We start from the raw sequence: 17,878 nt of genomic DNA, 5'->3' as shown, positions 1-17,878 counted from the left end.
GAGTGGAAGCTGTGCGACGGGTGCAGTTGCACCCGTCGCGTATTTCACTGTCTGCGCAGCAGACAGTGAAATACATGTAGGGGCCCTCTTACGGGGGCCCCGGCAATGCCCATGCCAGTGGCATGGGCACTGCAGGGGCCCCCAGGGGCCCCGCGACCCCCCCTACCGCCATCCGGATCTCGGCGGTCCGACCGCCGGGATCTGGATGGCGGTAGGGGGGGTCGGAATCCCCGCGGCGGTGCAGCAAGCTGCGCCGCCGCGGAGGATTCAATGGGGCCGCGGTACACTGGCGGGACCCCGCCAGTGGTGCCGGTCCGACCGCGGCTTTACCGCCGCGGTCGGAATCCCCATTGGAGCACCGCCGGCCTGTCGGCGGTGCTCCCGCGGTCCTCCGCCCTGGCGGTCAAAGACCGCCAGGGTCAGAATGACCACCTATGTCTTTTTCCAGTTCGAAAGGTAGATTTAAAAGTTCTATCTGAGTTGGTTCTTCCGTTTACTGTGCGAATTCCGCCTTCTATTAGTACTTCAAAGATTAGTTCCCCTTTTTTAGAATCTTGACAACGTTGGATGAGGGGCGTTGGTATATTCCAAGCGTGATCTTCCTCTACTACTTGTTCATCCCAAAGGATAGAATGGGGTTTAGTGTTAAAATCACCACATATTAGTAGAAGGGTTTTACAAAACTGTGGGGGACGGTTGTTCGCGTAACCTAGTATTGGGTTCCTCCAACCCTTAGATCTTTTATTTAAAATATGTTCTTCGAGGAGCCGCACACCAGGCGTGACTTGGGCCCGGCTAATGGGAGGGAAGTACACGTTTACTATTTCAAGTGACCACTCCTCATGTTTTACTGCAAGCGTCTGGATTTCCTTGCTTAGTATGGCATGGGTTACAGCAGAATTTCCCAATAGCGAAGTTCTGATCCAAATGATCAGACCTCCCGATGGTCTTCCTTTTTTTTGTTTGATAGCAGGTATGTAAAAAGTGGAAAACCCGTCTAGGTCAATGGCGTTGGTAGACCAAGTTTCTTGGAAGCAGCTGATATCTTGCTGTTTAATAAATTCAACCCAATCCTTATCTTCCATTTTGCTTTTTAGGCCTGCAATATTCCAGTTTAAGATTTTTAATGTAGGACTAGTACTATTTTTTATGTTTGAGCTGCCCATTTGTTGCTACAAATTTCTAGATGGTTGGTCTTCATCATTCTGCAACTGTGGGGGATGGCCCCTGCTGTTTCTAGGGGAGTTAACAAGCAGGCAGAACCTCATATTGCTCAGGTTTATTCGTTCAGGGAGTTGTTGTTTGGAACTAATTGCTCCCTGTAGTATCGAACCAGAATGGCCTTCTACCTCTTGCCTGCCCGAAACATTTTGCTTTGGAGCTTTTTCAAGAAATATTATTGGATACGGTTCCTTTTGCGGAGTAGCAGTAGATATTCCCCATGTCTTCATCATGTTAGAACATTTTAAAATCTGTTCTACTATCCAGGGTGAAGCCCAGACTGTTTCTGTTGATTCCCCGTTCTCCAATTCTTTCCTTTGCATAAATCTTACTGAGAGGAGGTCTTTAGTTGTTACATTCTGCAGAGCTGGCAGAGAATTGACCAAATGTAGGATGTTAGTCCTATTTAGAATGTCATGACTTCCTCTTGAGGAGTACTCGGGAATAAACGTGATTGTGGCATCAGGCTCTTTAATTATTGCAGTGCGAATCTCGGTATGCCCTTTACCTCCCTGTGACCATCTTCCTTGAGATTGATTATCTTCCTTTGCTTTATTGTAAATAGTAGCTGCCCGACTAGTCAATGTTCGTTCTACCTGGCATTTTTCCCTCCCGAATTGCAACTCCTTGTTCCTATGTTCCTCATGAGGTTGTCTTTTTGGAGGCCAATTATCCTTTTTTCCTTTAGTTTCCAAGTCAAGCACCAGACGCGGTGGGGCAGGTGGATCAGTCACCCACCCTGGCTGGCTACTAAAGTTGTGGTTTCCCGGACTTGCCTGAGAGCAGTGTTTTACTTTTGACCGAGGTGCGGGAACCGGGGCTATTGTGTTATCCACGCACAAGGTTTTTCTTGTGCTTTGTTCGCTTCTTGTGCATTCTGGGCTCTCTGCCCTTCCGTTTTCACTTTTGCTGTTTTCTTGTTCTACCCCCTCGGTAATAAAGTTCAGAGGCTGCTGACGTTTTCCATTATGGACTCCTACTGTATTTGGATAATGCGCCTGAATTGAGTGTTCTATTTTTATGGCTGGGAGGTGCTTATCAATGCCGGTGCTTGAATTTGTTGTCTCTGGGCTCCATTTGTATTGTCCATTGGCTAGGGGATCGTTTGCCTCATTGATCCCGTGATTTGTACCGGGGTCTTTTTCTGGCCTCTTTCCTTTGTCTAAGTCGTGCCCAGATACTTGGTAGCCCCTAGGACCAATGGGAATTCGGTTTATATGAGAATGGTGGGTGCAGCTTTTGTCGCACAATAATCCAGGATTTTTATTTATAAAACTAATATCTTTGTCAGTTGGTTGCTCGAGACTCTCGGGCTTGATGCACTGATCTTTAGGCTGCTGTTGAGTAGACTCATCGCCTGTGTTCCTGGTCTGCCCTGTTGGGCTTGCCTGTTTCGGCATATTTTGAGCCTTTTTTGCTGGTACTTTGTTGTTTCCTCTAGGTTTTTTCCATGTGTATTTCCATCTACCTGTTTGTTCATGCCCTTTACTCAGAGTCTTTTTTTTTACTATATTTGTGATTTCGATTGCTGATACAGGACTTTTGTTGATTCTCTCCGTCTTGTCTATGTGGGTTTTTACGTCTGGGTGCTCGTCTCGTCCCGTGCCAGAGGGCCCTTCTTTATCTTCGCTATCTATTGGTCTTTCAGTTAATCTCGGTTCTATTTTTGCTGACTCGTGATTGCACGCCTGTGTGTTTTTGAGACTAGATTTGCAATCTTCGATTATGTCTTTAATTACTTTCGGAACTTCCAGTAATTTTTCCAGCAGTGGGCCACAAGCTTGCCTGTCCATCTTGTCCATTTTTTCAGCCACTGCCTGATGTAACAGATTTTCCCTTATTACACCCTCTACTAAGGCCATCCTATGGTCTATGGTCTGTAATGAGTTAGTAAATTGTTTAGTTAGCTCAAGTTGATCATCAAATTTTTTAGACTGGACCATGATCGTTGTTGCAATTGAGTCCAATGTTGTGCATATAACTTTCATAATGCTTAGAATTGGTTGATCTAATGGGGGATCGTCTCTATTTCCCCAGGTTTGCTCACTTTGCTCATTATTTGTCTGGCCTTCTAGGTTCTTATCATCCTCTCCTCTATGACCTAACATTATACTACCTTCCAAGAGGTTTAAGTCTTCCGATGTTATACTGTTTAATTGGGGCTCTATACTACCAATTACGGAGATGTCAGGCGAGGAGAGCTCCAGACTACAAGAACTATGATCAAATCTACTCAACGTTAGGTTCGTTTTTACAATTTGGCTTCCATGATGAAGCTGTGGCGTAGAGAGCTTGTGTGAGCATTTCTGTGGTGATTGTTCTATTTCAGGCCCCTTTACATTTTGGAGGATTGTAGGTTCTACTTTTAGATGAGGTAAAGGGAATGTCAGTGGAGAGCTCCCAGAATGTAGTGGTCCCATTAGGGCTTCCGAATGAGGTGATTCATTACCTTTTCTTTTTCTTTTTCTTTTTCTTTGTCTTTGTTCTTCCGAGAAACTGCCCCATTCTGGGGAACTAATTGACCCCACTTCACTACCCCCAAAGGAGTCGTTTGTTCCACAGGGTAGTCGTGATGGTCGGGCAGGTCGCTGCTGGGATGGACAGGAATCCTGATGCCCGGTCTCTAAGAGCTCCAGCTCGCCCTCCACATTATTGTCACCTTTTTCCCCTGATGGCTGTGATGGGAGGTTGCTAGCTTTAGAGCTTTGCATCTGCAGCTAAACAGTATTTAGATTTATATGATTGTAATAGTTGGTAATAGTATTTATCTTTGATTTAATTTTCCTTGGGTCCAGGTGCGTTGGTATATACTGTTGTCTCCTAAGTGGAGGACTTGCAGGGCCCCCCGCCATTTCACCTGCATTCAGTGATACATGCCCCATGTCGTCAGAGTCAGTATGGACTAGCAGCATAGACAGCATAGGCCCTGGTGCCGCTTCGGGTGTCCCACCCGGTTCTTCTCCTGGTTTGCTTTCATCGTTGGGAATCCCATTATGGGCTTCCTCAGCTGCTGCGACCACTCCTTGGTTTATAAATTCCCCTCGGGATGACTTAGTGGCTCTAGGGTCCAGGTCTTGGTCTTGGTCTGACCCCAGATCTTGTAAGCTGTTAGGTTCCTGCTCTGATCTTTGGGGTTTCACTGGATTACCGAGTGCCTCGTTGGCCTGTCTGGCTTTCTTTGTTTTCCCTCTTGTTCCAACCATTTTTTTTTAATTGTTTGAGAAGATCGGGATCAGCAACTTCAACAATTTCCGGGATCTGTAGGATGCTTCTTTAGAATATATAGAGCTTGGCTTTGCTTGCCTTGCTGTGTGGTGACGCGCAATGTATGCACAATATGCACAATACGCCGTACAAAAGCGCGATGTTCGAATGATATCTGTCCCTCTAGCGCAGTTTACTGTGTCGATTAATGGCCTCCTCTGGTTCTCTGGTTCTCTGGTTCTCTCTATCTGGCCCCTTCAGATCCTCTCTGTCTCTGTCTCTGTTTGTGAAGGCTACTTGCGCCTACTTGCGTTACTTATGCGTTGTTTATGCACTGCTTATGCATTACTTGATGCGCTACTTTGTATGGCCCACTCTTGATCCGCTCACGGCCAAGCCACAGGAACCACTTAGGTCACTTAAGTCACCCAAGTCACTTAAGTCACTTAAGTCACCTAGGTCGGGGTAATATCCTTAGGTTGGGTCAGGTCAGAGAAAACTAGATATGGCTAGGTACCGCTGTGGTGGCTGAAAAACAGCGAATACCCTCCTTGGCTCACCTCCTTGGCTTCACCTAGTCCATGTGATTGCAGGGCAGGGCAGGGCAGCAACTCCAAGCTCCTCTGGTACCCCTCTAGTGCTCCTCTCGTGCTCTGGGACTCCGGTACTCCTCTGGTGCTCTTTCTGGCTTACTGGCTTACTTAGTGTCCAGACCACGCCGTAGTCCGCACCGTGACAGCGTGACGGCGCTGGTGAGAAAACAGGCAGCAGCCCTGGTCGCACCCGCCTGCTCTCAGAAGCTGCTCCCCCCTGCCAGCAGCTTCTGCCCCCCGGACCGCGCTCACTCGGCTTCCCGGCTTCCCGGCTTCCCGCGGCTGTTTCTCCTGCTAGCACGGGGAGCGGCTAGCAGCGGCAGCCCCCAGACCGTGTGCCGTGCGCCGGACGCCGGACGCCGCGCACCTCGCGCTCACACTTGCACTCGCGGTGAGCAAACCGCGACGCGAGCCACCCGGCACCAGCGCCGTGCGTCTGAGCTCCTCTCTCGTCTCTCTCGTCTCTCTCTCGTCTCTCTCGTGCGTCCACTGCGTCCGCAATGAGTGTTTAATTTGTAGTGCTAGATGATGAGACATGATATAAAACGGTGATGGGTGGGGGTGGAGTAATGTCCATGGCAGAGTCCAGTTCTCAGTGTCTCAGGTGCATTGTCCATATGCCTGTGGAAGGATGGAGCAGGGGCAGTTCAAGGTTGGACAGGGTGACAATGTGGGACAGTGGGATGACATCAGGGGGTATCTTATGCTGGCGGGGGTCTTGGCATCCTACTCTGTCTTCTTGTGCGATCTCAGGTTCCGCTTGCGGGGTGGTTGTTCTTCAGCAGGAGGAGGGGTTCTGGTGGCCTGTCGTTGTGTGGGGGCCTCCTGTCCACTAGCGCCGGCGGAGGTGGTAGGCTGTTCATGGTCCTGGCTAGTGACAGGGGCCCTTTGTGGTGCCACATGGTTTCTCAATGTGGTTTCTATCCGGTTGAGGGCCAGGACTATGGTCCCCATAGCGGTACCGATGTTCCTGAGTTCATTGCTGAACCCCATGTAGCGTTCCTCCTGCTGTGCCTGGATCTCCGTGAACCTGGCCAGTACCGTCGCCATCGTCTCCTGGGAGTGGTGGTATGCTCCCATGATGGTGGTGAGGGCCTCTTGGAGAGTGGGTTCCCTGGGCCTGTCCTCCCCCCCCTGTCGCACAGCAGCCCTCCCAGTTGCCCTGTTTCCCCGGGCCTCTGTCCCCTGGACGGTGTGCCCACTACCACTGCCCCCAGGTCCCTGTTGTTGTTGGGGTGTTGGGTCAGCCTGGGTTCCATGTAGTGGCGGACACACCGCTGATTGACGCGTCCTAGAGACAGAGGCATGGGCCCGCTGGGTGGGAGCTGTGCTGGTGTTCCCAGAGGGGGTTGGGTCTGCTGTGGCCTGTGTCTGTGTGTGGGGAACCGACTGTCCCGAGGTCCCCGATGGTCCGGGCTGGTCGTCAGGTTCTAGGTCGACAGAGCTGCTGTCCTCACTGGGGGCCTGTTCTGGGGGTGGGATGGACATATCTGGACCCTCCTGGCCGGTGTGTTGGCGTTCGGGCCCTGCAGGGGTGAAAGGGTATGGTTATTAATTTTGTGTGTGCCATGGCGTGCATGTTGTGGGTGCCCTTGTCCCCCAGTGCTGCCATTCCCTTGTGGGAGGAGTTGTGAGGGTGGTTGGGGGGGGTGTATGGGTATGTGCAGTGGTCATGCATAGGTGATGGGTGTCTATGGTTTGTGTTGGCATTCAGGGGTTGGTGTTGTTTGGGCTGGGTTGTGCTAGTGAGACATTGGCAGGGAGGATGTGTGCTGTGGGGTTGGGATTGGGGGTGAGGGTGGGGGTGTGGGTTGCCATGCTGGGGGGGGGGCAGTAGTTGAGATTAGACTTACCAGAGTCCATTCCTCCGGGTACTCCAGCAAGGCCATCAGGATGCAGGATGTTGAAGACCTCTTGCTCCCATGCTGTGAATTCTGGTGGAGTGGGTGGGGGTCCGCCGCCAGTCTTCTGCACAGCGATGTTGTGTCGTGACACCATCGAGCGCACCTTCCCCCGTAGGTCGTTCCATCTCTTCCTGATGTCTTCCCGATTTCTGGGATGCTGTCCCACAGCGTTGACCCTGTCTACGATCCTTTGCCATAGCTCTGCCTTCCTGGCTATTGTGGTGTGCTGCACCTGTGTGCCGAAGAGCTGGGGCTCTACCCTTATTATTTCCTCCACCATGACCCTGAGTTCTTGGTCCGAGAACCTGGGGTGTCTTTGGGGTGCCATGGGGTGGTGTGGATGAGGTGTGGGGTGGTGTTTGAGGTGATGTGCGTGGTGATGTGTGGTGATGTGTGCGTAGATGTGGTGTGGGTGATGATGTTGGGTTCCTGTGTGTGTTGTGCTTTGCGTTCCCTGTGCTCTCTCTCAGTGTATTGCACCTTCTCTCAGAATTTCAGGTCGTGGGGGTTTGTGGGTGATGTGGGTGTGTGTTTTATATGGTGATGGGTGTGTGGGAGTGTTGTTTGTATGTGTATCAGGTGTGTGTATTTTGAATTGTCCAATGTGGCTGTGTTTTGTAAGGGTATGTGGATTTTGAGCGCGGCGGTGTGTACCGCCAATGGAATACCGCGGTTGAAAGACCGCCGCGTGGATTCGTGGGTCGTAATGGCATGGGCGTGTTTGTGTTGGCGTGACGATGGAGGTTTGGTCATCTCCAGTTTATCGCTGCCCGCTGATGTGGCGGCCTTCCGTGGATGTCGGGTTTTTGGCGGTTTGCCAGTTGGAGGTCAGAATGACCGTGGCGGTTTACCGCGGCCGCGGCAGGAGAATGGCGGACTTCTGACCGGCGGTAAGCGCCTTTTACCGCCGAGGTCAGAATGACCCCCACAATACTCAGAGTTACTAAAAATAAAGGTCCTTTATTTTAGTGACAATATGCTAAAAGTATCTCAGAGGATATACTTCCTAAGGAGGTAAGTAAAATTCACAAAATATACACAAAAACCAAAATCAGGTAAGTAAAACACTAAGAAAAGTAGTGCAAATACTTTAGAACACAATAGAATGCAATAGAAGACAATAGGCCTAGGGGCAACACAAACCATATACTCCAAAAGTGGAATGCGAACCACAAATGGACCTCAGGCCTAGTGTAATGTGTAGAGGGTCACTGGGAGTGTAAGAAACCACTAAGGGTGTCCAAGATACCCCACCCCAAGACCCTGAAAAGTAGGAGTAAAGTTACCCTAATACCCCAGAAAGACAGTAAAGTCGAGATAGGAGATTCTGCAAAGACAACAACTGACTCCAAAGCACTGAAGACGGATTCCTGGACCTGAGGACCTGCAAAGGAAGGGGACCAAGTCCAAGAGTCACACAAGTGTCCGGGGGGGGCAGGAGCCCACTAAACCCCAGATGAAGGTGCAAAAGGGCTGCCTCCGGATGGAAGAAGCTGAAGATTCTGCAACAACGAAAGGTGCCAGGAACTTCTGCCTTGGTCAAAAGATGTCCCACGGCGAGCAGGAGGATGCAGAGTTGTTTCCACGCAGAAAGACTGCACACAAGACTTGCTAGCTGAAAGAGCCGCGGTTAAAGATTATGGGTGCTGCCAGGACCCAGGGTGCTGCCAGGACCCAGGAAGGACCAGGAGGTTGCTCCCTGGAGGAGGAGACAGAGGGGGCGCTCAGCAACACAGAAGGCCCATGCAGAAGCAGGCAGCACCTGCAGAAGCACTTGAACAGGCGTTCAAGAAATATGAGCACGACGGTCTTCATAACACAACAAAAGAGGGTCCCACGAAGCTGGAGGTCAACTCAGCGAGTTGGGCAATGCAGAGTGCTGGGGACCTGGGCTGTGCTGTGCACGAAGGAAGTCTTGCAAAAGTGCACAGAAGCCCTAGCAGCTGCAGATCACGCAGTACACAGGATTACTGTCTGGCGTGGGGAGGCAAGGATTTACCTCCACCAAATTTCACTTGGATCCAGCTCCTGTGTTCCAGGGACCACGTTCGTCAAGATGAGAGGGGACCCAGAGGACCGGTGATGCAGAAATTTGGTGCCTGCGTTAGCAGGGGGAAGATTCCGTTGATCCACGGGAGATTTCTTCTTGGCTTCCAGTACAGGATGAAGGCAGACAGCCCTCAGAGCATGCACCACCAGAAAACAGTAGAGAAAGCCGGCAGGATTAGGCACTACAATGTTGCTGGTAGTCTTCTTGCTACTTTGTTGCGGTTTTGCAGGCATCCGGGAGCAGTCAGCGGTCGATCCTTGGCATAAGTTGAAGACAGAAGCGCAGAGGAACTCTGGTGAGCTCTTGCATTCGTTATCTGAAGAGAAACCCACAGGAGAGACCCTAAATAGCCCTCCGAGGAGGACTGGCTACCTAACCAGGTAAGAGCCTATCAGGAGGGGTCTCTGACGTCACCTGCTGGCACTGGCCATTCTGAGGTTTCATTGTGCCCTCACACCTCTGCATTCAAGATGGCAGAGGTCTGGGACACACTGGAGGAGCTCTGGGCACCACCCCTGGGGTGGTGATGGACTGGGGAGTGGTCACTCCCCATTCCTTTGTCCAGTTTTGCGCCAGAGCAGGGGCTGGGGGCTCCCTGAACCGGTGTAGACTGGCTTAAGCAAGAAGGGCACCATCTGTGCCCTTTAAAGCATTTCCAGAGACTGGGGAGGCTACTCCTCCCCAGCCCTTAACACCTATTTCCAAAGGGAGAGGGTGTAGCACCCTCTCTCAGAGGAAATACTTTGTTCTGCCTTTCTGGGACTGGGCTGCCCAGACCCCAGGAGGGCAGAAACCTGTCTGAGGGTTGGCAGCAGCGGTAGCTGCAGAGAAAACCCCAGAGAGCTAGTTTGGCAGTACCCCTGGTCCATGCTGGAGCCCCGGGATGCGTGGGATTGGCACCCCAATACCAGATTTGGCTTGGGGGGACAATTCCATGATCTTAGACATGTTACATGGCCATGTTCGGGTTACCATTGTGAAGCTACACATAGGTATTGACCTATACGTAGTTCATGCGTGTAATGGTGTCCCCGCACTCACAAAGTCTGGGGAAATTGCCCTGAACAATGTGGGGGCACCTTGGCTAGTGCCAGGGTGCCCTCACACTTAGTAACTTTGCACCTAACTTCACCAAGTGAGTGTCAGACATATAGGTGACTTATAAGTTACTTAAGTGCAGTGTAAAATGGCTGTGAAATAACAAGGACGTTATTTCACTCAGGCTGCATTGGCAGTCCTGTGTAGGAATTGTCTGAGCTCCCTATGGGTGGCAAAGGAAATGCTGCAGTCCATAGGGATCTCCTGGAACCCCAATACCCTGGGTACCTAGGTACCACATACTAGGGAATTATAAGGGTGTTCCAGTATGCCAATAAGAATTGGAGAAAATAGTCACTAGCCTGCAGTGACAATTTTAAAATCAGAGAGAGCATAAACACTGAGGTTCTAGTTAGTAGAGCCTAAGTGATACAGTTAGGCACCACACAGGGAACACATGCAGGTCACAATTATGAGCACTAGGGTCGTGGCTAGCAGGATCCCAGTGACACAGGCAAAAACAAACTGACAAATAAGTAAAAAATGGGGGTAACATCCCAGGCAAGATGGTATTTTCCTACAGCATGGTATTGAAAAGTAGTACATTTATAAATGTACAGCTAACATGCCCTTGCAGTGATTTGCATCCACAAGCTATTTCACTGCAGAAAGGCTGGCTTGCCTATTGCAAAACACTGGATAAAATATGAAATAATCATTCTGATACTTCTGTTTAGGGACCAGCTTAAAACATATTTTAACATATCTCATTTACATTAGTTGAAAGAACAAATTCAATGTTGATTTTTGCTTTATAATAAAGAGAAAGTAAAGCTTACTTTGTCTAATTTAACTCTCCCTTGCATGAAGCTCCTAGAGTCATATGCGTCTTTATACATCTTTTAAAATACATCTTTAGCACTAGCCCAGTGAGTGATTAGCCCTTAAAAGTTTCTTAAAACTGATTCCATAGCATAGACAAAGGCTTTGGTATGTGGTATGTGTTTTCTCTGACAGGAAGATCCAAGATCTTAATTTACTTCAAAGGGGCATCCCCTGTCACAGGCAAGTGTTAGGTAACACCTGGAGAGACCCTTGCTTTTTTTCTCCCAGTCAAGGGAAACAACGATCCCAGTAGTGGGGGAGCTGCACCCAGAACTGTTTTAGAGTCAGCGCAGAGGAGGGGACTACTCATGACCCCATCCCTGGGTGGGCACACAGGCTCTGCACAAGGGAAGAATGTTTTTCCCATCCTGGTTTTAGAGAGTGAGTTGTGTGGGATTGTTTGCAGAATGGCAAACAGAAAGTGCTGCAAAAGTGGGTAGGGTTACCCCTGGAAACTTTTACACAGTTGGTGAGGGAAGGACCAGGAGTCACACTACCCACTTGCTGGATTCGGACAAGAATGTGTCATTTTCAGGCACTCTCATCAGACCTGTTTCTGGACCTATGGATGAGCTGAAAAAGAAGATTGGACCTTGTTTCTGTGAGCTGAAAGGATCTCAGAAGGACTAGATATGTTGCCCCTCGTACCAAGAATGAAGAAACGAAGACCAAGGGTAAGTTGGTTGACCTACAGTGTAACTACAGGGTGAGAACAAGCTGCAAGGGGGATTTTCCCTTGAACAGTAAAAACTGGACCTGACCTGCACTCTACTGGTGTTCTCTGCTGGAGTGACCCTTGATACCCAAGTGTTGATCCTAAGGTTCTGACATCCTTGGCTGTGTCTAATTGAACTTCAATCCATCTGAAAAATTGGGATTTGGAAAATGTTGATCTTTAAGACCTCCTTAGGGCCAGAAAAAAACACACCAGGTTATCCACCGAAGGTGAAACTTTTATAGGCAAATGAATGAGGTTTTGCTTACTCTGAGCTTGTCTGCAGCAGCAAATACAATTCAGCCTGCACTTGTTGAGAATGTATCTGGACTAATGGAACCCCTTGTTGGGTACAGCCTGCTGTGCCACACTAGAGGATTACAAAAAATTAACTAATTTTTAAGGTAGAAGTGTGAATGGGAGTTTGAGGCAAAAGTATGTGATCGGCTAGAATATTTCCATGGCCTTGAAAGTAATTTTTTTCCAAGCGTGTCCCTTTTCCAACTAAAAGTATACAGAACACTCATGGATAGAATGCTTGAATTAATCTCAGCCACTGGTAATCACTCAGGTAGCATCCCAATATATCTATTTTGCACATTATGCCACCTTAGTTTGGACCCAAATATATGCAAATCACCCTTGACCCTGCTCCAGTAGGAACAGTCTAGCCCAAACTACCAAGTTGAGTCCTTCCTGAACCAGAACACAAGCAACCCAGGCCCGGTTTTGTCTTTGTTATGGGCTCACCAGCTGGGTAAAGTCCAGCTCAAACTGCCAAGCCAACTAAAAACAGCAGCTTCAATTAAATAGTAAATAAAAATAAAAAACAGTTGTACATTGGTTAGAATTCACAGAATGCAAATCTGTAAGAGCCTTGAAATTCACCAGTTATGGTAAGTAGTGCACACATTGCACACCATCACCCATGTCACACGCCATGTTTTGCTAATGATAGACTGCCTTTATTTGCTTTGACATTGGCAAATGGGCGTTATCCAGCATGGCGTGTGATATAAGTTATGGGGTGTTTTTGTGTGTTACATACCATAACTGGAGTATTTCAGAGGGTTTATGGATTTTCTACTTGATAAACTTTAACTAATCTACAATTGTGTTTTTTAATATAATTTCTAGTGCTTGTTTATGACACACTTCATTTACCTTCAATGTATCCATTCACCATCTGCATCAAAATGTGTACATGGGTTTCACAAAAGTGACTGCCCTATGGCCAGACACTCTGCCCAACTCGCTGCAGACAGCCAACTCCCACTGCACGTGGCCTTTGGTCATAAGCAGTGGGTTGTGTTTTCAGGATCGGTGAATCCTATGCTGCATTCGTAAATCCTGAAACCCCAGGAGGTTCCACACAATCTTGAGAGTGTCCAGTACTGCTGAATCCGGCACATGATTTTCGACCCTGGTGTTGCAAATGAGTTTTTTACATTTGCTTATTCTAATATTTTAATTCGGGGAGGGGGTATTGGCTTTAGGCCCCTTGCCACACTGGTGTGAGGGGCTAGGAGGCACACCATGCTCCCATTATTCTTGTTTTATTTTGTTTTCCAAAAAAGTTGCTCAATGGGTATAGGTGGCGAAAATAATTTTTTTCTGAGACTGCAAACTAATCAGAGCATTATCTGATATTGATGCCAACTTTGACTGAGAGTGTGCTGGGATCCTGCTAACCAAAACCCAGCACCAGTGTTCTTTCCCCAAATCTGTACCTTTGCTTACACAATTGGCACACCCCTGGCACCTAGATAAGTCCCTTGTAAAAGATACCTATGGTACCGAAGGCCCTGTGACCAGGGAATGTCCCCAAGGGTTGCAGCATGTATTGTTCCACCCTGGGGGACCACTCACCAAGCACATGCACACTGCCTTTGCAGCATGTGTGTGCTGAAGGGGAAAAAAAAGGCAAAGTCAACATGGCACCCCACTCAGGGTGCCCTGCCCACCAACCACTGCCTGTGGCATAAGTAAGTCGTCCCTCTAACAGGCCTTACAGCTCTAAGGCAGGGTGCACTATACCACAGGTGAGGCATAGCTGCATGAGCAAAATGCCCCTACAGTGTCTAAGTCCATTCTTAGACATTGCAAGTGCAGTGTAGTTATTGAGTATATGGTCTGGGAGTTTGTCATTAGGAACTACACAGCTACATACTGGCTTAATTTAATACTGGAAAGTTTGGTATCAAACTCAGCACAATAAACCCACACTGATACCAATGTTGGATGTATTGAACAATGCCCCCAGAGGGCATCTTAGAGATGCCCCCTGTGTTATACCCAATTCTTAAGTGCAGGACTGACTGGTCTGTGCATGCCTACCACTAAGAGATAAGTTTCTGTCCACATGGGCTGACAGCCTTGGTGTTCTTGGTGGCCAGAAACAAAGCCTGCCCTGAGTGGAGGTGCTTCACACCTCCCCCTTGCAGGAACTAGAACACCTGGCGGTGAGCCTCAGAGGCTTATGCCTCTTGTTACAGTGCCCCAGGGCATTCCAGCAAGTGGAGATGCCCACCCCCCGGACAAAGACCCACTTTTGGGCTTTGTCCGGGAGGTGGGCGAGCCCTGACCAATCTGCACCTGACTCCCACAGCCCATGTCCAGGTGGCCCAACCGGTTAGCGAGGATCCCCAGATGTTTCCAAGCAAGTGCCCTCCCTGCATTGACCATCTGTCCCCCACAACGACGCCTGCAGTGTGAATTCAGAGGACCCCCCTGACCGCGATAGCACCAGACGAAAATATCTTACACCAAAAAGGTATACTGGACCCACAGGCCCCTGGCCCTGGGGAACCCAGTCCCCAGTGCAGCTATGTTCAGCAGGCAGACATCCTACTTGTCCAGCCTGTGGTTTTCTGGAACTGCCCCCCTGGAGTCAACCTGCAGTCTCTAAGTGACCCCCGGGGTCTCCTCATAGGAAAACATTGGGAGCCTAATGCCGTGTTTGTACCCTGCACCCGGCCGCCCCTGCGCCGCTGAAGGTGTCTGTTTGGTGCTAACCTGGGGCCCCCCAGTGCTCCTCTAAAATCCCCAGGTCTGCCCTCTGAAGATGCGGGTACTTTCCTGCACGCAGGCCTGATTCCAAGTGCCACAAGCCTCCATAGGAGCCCATGTTAAAATTGCCTCATCTTTGACCTCTGCACCCGGCCAGCCCCGTGTTGCTGGTGGAGGGTGTTTAGGGTTAACTTGAACCCTAAACTTGTCGACTTCCTAACCCCGGAGACTAAATCTTGTACTTACCTGTAAAACATGCTAACTTTTCTTCCCTCCAAGAACTGTTCTGAAAATTGAACTGTCAACTTTTAAAACAGATTATTGCCATTCATTCAGAAACTGTACAACTTACCAATTCCAATCAAAGTGGTATTGATACATATGTGTGATACTTATTTCTTTATGTACTTACCTGCAACTTGAATCGCGTGGTTCTAGAAATACATTAACAAAAGCTATTTTTGCTATATAAAAACAATTGGTCTGGAGTTAAGTCATTGAGAGTGTGTTCTTCTATTTCCCTGTGTGTGTACAACAAATGCTTTTCACTTCCCTCTGATAAGCGTAACTGCTCGTCCACACTACCACAAAAGGGAGCATTAGCATTATCCACTTTAGCCTCTGTTAAGCCTCTGGGGAACCCCAGGACACTCTGCACCCTATATCTCATTTTGAAATAGTATATACAGAGCCAGCTTCCTACAACAAGTTCAGTTGCCCAAAGGTGTTTCTAAGAACCCACTGCAGTTGCTGCCAAATGATGGAGTCGCCTAACGAGGCTGAGTAGCCTTTATCCCAACTCCTCTTTATTTATTCCACCCACTTCAAGTCACACTTGCAGGTTCTTTTTCATCACTACTTTCTCACTGTTGCCTATTGTTGTCTTTCTCCTTTCCTCTACCATTTCTGTATTTGTTTCTCCTGTTCTGGTTGCCAAAAATGACTGCAGGTGTCCACCAAAGCCTCTGCCACGAATTAAGGACATATGGCTCAGGTAATATGTCTTCCAGCAGCATCTCCCAAAGTCTAATATGCTTGAAATGGCTTTCACTTGAAAATAATGAAAATGAAGCATTGAGGGCTCAGCTTGAAAATGGAAAAATGTTCCTTTCAAATAATGTGGCGGTGGGCATAATTCACACCTGAAGGTCCTCTTTATAGACATTCAAGAGGGCTCACCAATACAAATACAGTTTAGAATTTTACAATGAGGCGGGCTAATTTTGAGAATAATTAAACATACCTAGTTTGAGCCTTTTTGCTAAAGCATCAATCTGATTAGTTGGGTCAGACCCCATAGATAAGAAACAGATCAAAGGAGTGCCTTTATCACTTTCCTCCCACGTTTCCTCCAGGTCCAAAAGAACAGGTTCAGTGAATTTAGGGTCCAGTGAATCTGCAATGTATTTCCTTGCTTGGGAAAGTGTGCGATCTGGACACCAAGACCTAGAAAGGTAAACAATAGAGGAACATTATTATGGCTATACAATGTGTTATTCACTTAGGTGAGATTTGATTTTATAACTATCTTTCAAGGTAAAATTCTGTTATTGAATCTTAGCCAAATCACAAGAAAAAAGCTTCTCAGTAGGAACACCAATTATCTATCAAGAGCAGTTACAATAAATTCCTAAACATTTGAATATCTAAGTGCAGGTGTAGGATCCCGAAGTGCAAGTTACTTACCTTCAGTAACAAAATACCTGTCAGAGACATATTCTAGTTGCAGATTCCTTACCTTTGAATTTCCCCAGGCGCCAGACTGGATCAGGAGAATTTTTCATCAAGCAGTACCTCTGCGCGCCATAAGGTGGCGTCGGTCGACTCTGCAGGCGTCATTGGCGTTGTGCTCGCCGTGATGACGTTGCAGTCGTATATAGGCACCAACCAGCTGTAGGAGGCTGGACTGGCTTGTAGTGAGTACCAAGGGGTACTTGCACCTTGCACCAGGCCCAGTTATCCCTTATTAGTGTATAGGGTGTCTAGCAGCTTAGGCTGATAGATAATGGTAGCTTAGCAGAGCAGCTTAGGCTGAACTAGGAGACTTGTGAAGCTACTACAGTACCACCTAGTGTCATATGCACAATATCATAAGAAAACACAATACACAGTTATACTAAAAATAAAGGTACTTTATTTTTATGACAATATGCCAAAGTATCTTAGAGTGTACCCTCAGTGAGAGGATAGGAAATATACACAAGATATATATACACAATAGCAAAAATATGCAGTATAGTCTTAGAAAACAGTGCAAACAATGTATAGTTACAATAGGATGCAATGGGAACACATAGGGATAGGGGCAACACAAACCATATACTCCAAAAGTGGAATGCGAACCACGAATGGACCCCAAACCTATGTGACCTTGTAGAGGGTCGCTGGGACTATCAGAAAATAGTGAGAGTTAGAAAAATAACCCTCCCCAAGACCCTGAAAAGTGAGTGCAAAGTGCACTAAAGTTCCCCTAAGAATAAAGAAGTTGTGTTAGAGGAATAATGCAGGAAAGACACAAACCAACAATGCAACAACGATGGATTTCCAATCTAGGGTACCTGTGGAACAAGGGGACCAAGTCCAAAAGTCACAAGCAAGTCGGAGATAGGCATATGCCCAGGAAATGCCAGCTGTGGGTGCAAAGAAGCTTCTACTGGACAGAAGAAGCTGAAGTTTCTGCAGGAACAAAAAGGGCTAGAGACTTCTTCTTTGGTGGATGGATCCCTCTCGCCGTGGAGAGTCGTGCAGAAGTGTTTTCCCGCCGAAAGAACGCCAACAAGCCTTGCTAGCTGCAAATCGTGCGGTTAGCGTTTTTGGATGCTGCTGTGGTCCAGGAGGGACCAGGAGGTCGCAAATTGGACCAGGAGGTAGAGGGGACGTCGAGCAAGACAAGGAGCCCTCTTAGCAGCAGGTAGCACCCAGAGAAGTGCCAGAAACAGGCACTACGAGGATGCGTGAAACGGTGCTCACCCGAAGTTACACAAAGGAGTCCCACGTCGCCGGAGACCAACTTAGAAAGTCGTGCAATGCAGGTTAGAGTGCCGTGGACCCAGGCTTGGCTGTGCACAAAGGATTTCCGCCGGAAGTGCACAGGGGCCGGAGTAGCTGCAAAAGTCGCGGTTCCCAGCAATGCAGTCTAGCGAGGTGAGGCAAGGACTTACCTCCACCAAACTTGGACTGAAGAGTCACTGGACTGTGGGAGTCACTTGGACAGAGTTGCTGGATTCGAGGGACCTCGCTCGTTGTGCTGAGAGGAGAC

The 17,878-nt window shown here is 48.4% G+C and overlaps 1 protein-coding gene across 1 annotated transcript in view; it reads right to left on the bottom strand.

Moving 5' to 3' along the window:
* The window catches only part of DNAH8 (dynein axonemal heavy chain 8), a 9,979,189-nt gene that overhangs the window by 924,998 nt on the left and 9,036,313 nt on the right, over positions 1-17,878 (bottom strand). Inside the window, exon 79 of the mRNA XM_069236651.1 lies at positions 15,863-16,065. Coding sequence (XP_069092752.1) covers positions 15,863-16,065 — 203 coding nt within the window. The remainder of the gene's footprint in view (positions 1-15,862; positions 16,066-17,878) is intronic.

This window comes from Pleurodeles waltl, chromosome 5 (assembly GCF_031143425.1).
Source record: "Pleurodeles waltl isolate 20211129_DDA chromosome 5, aPleWal1.hap1.20221129, whole genome shotgun sequence".
NCBI lineage: Eukaryota > Metazoa > Chordata > Amphibia > Caudata > Salamandridae > Pleurodeles > Pleurodeles waltl.
Note: the sequence above shows the minus strand (reverse complement) of the source record. Positions and strands in the feature narration are given on the sequence as shown.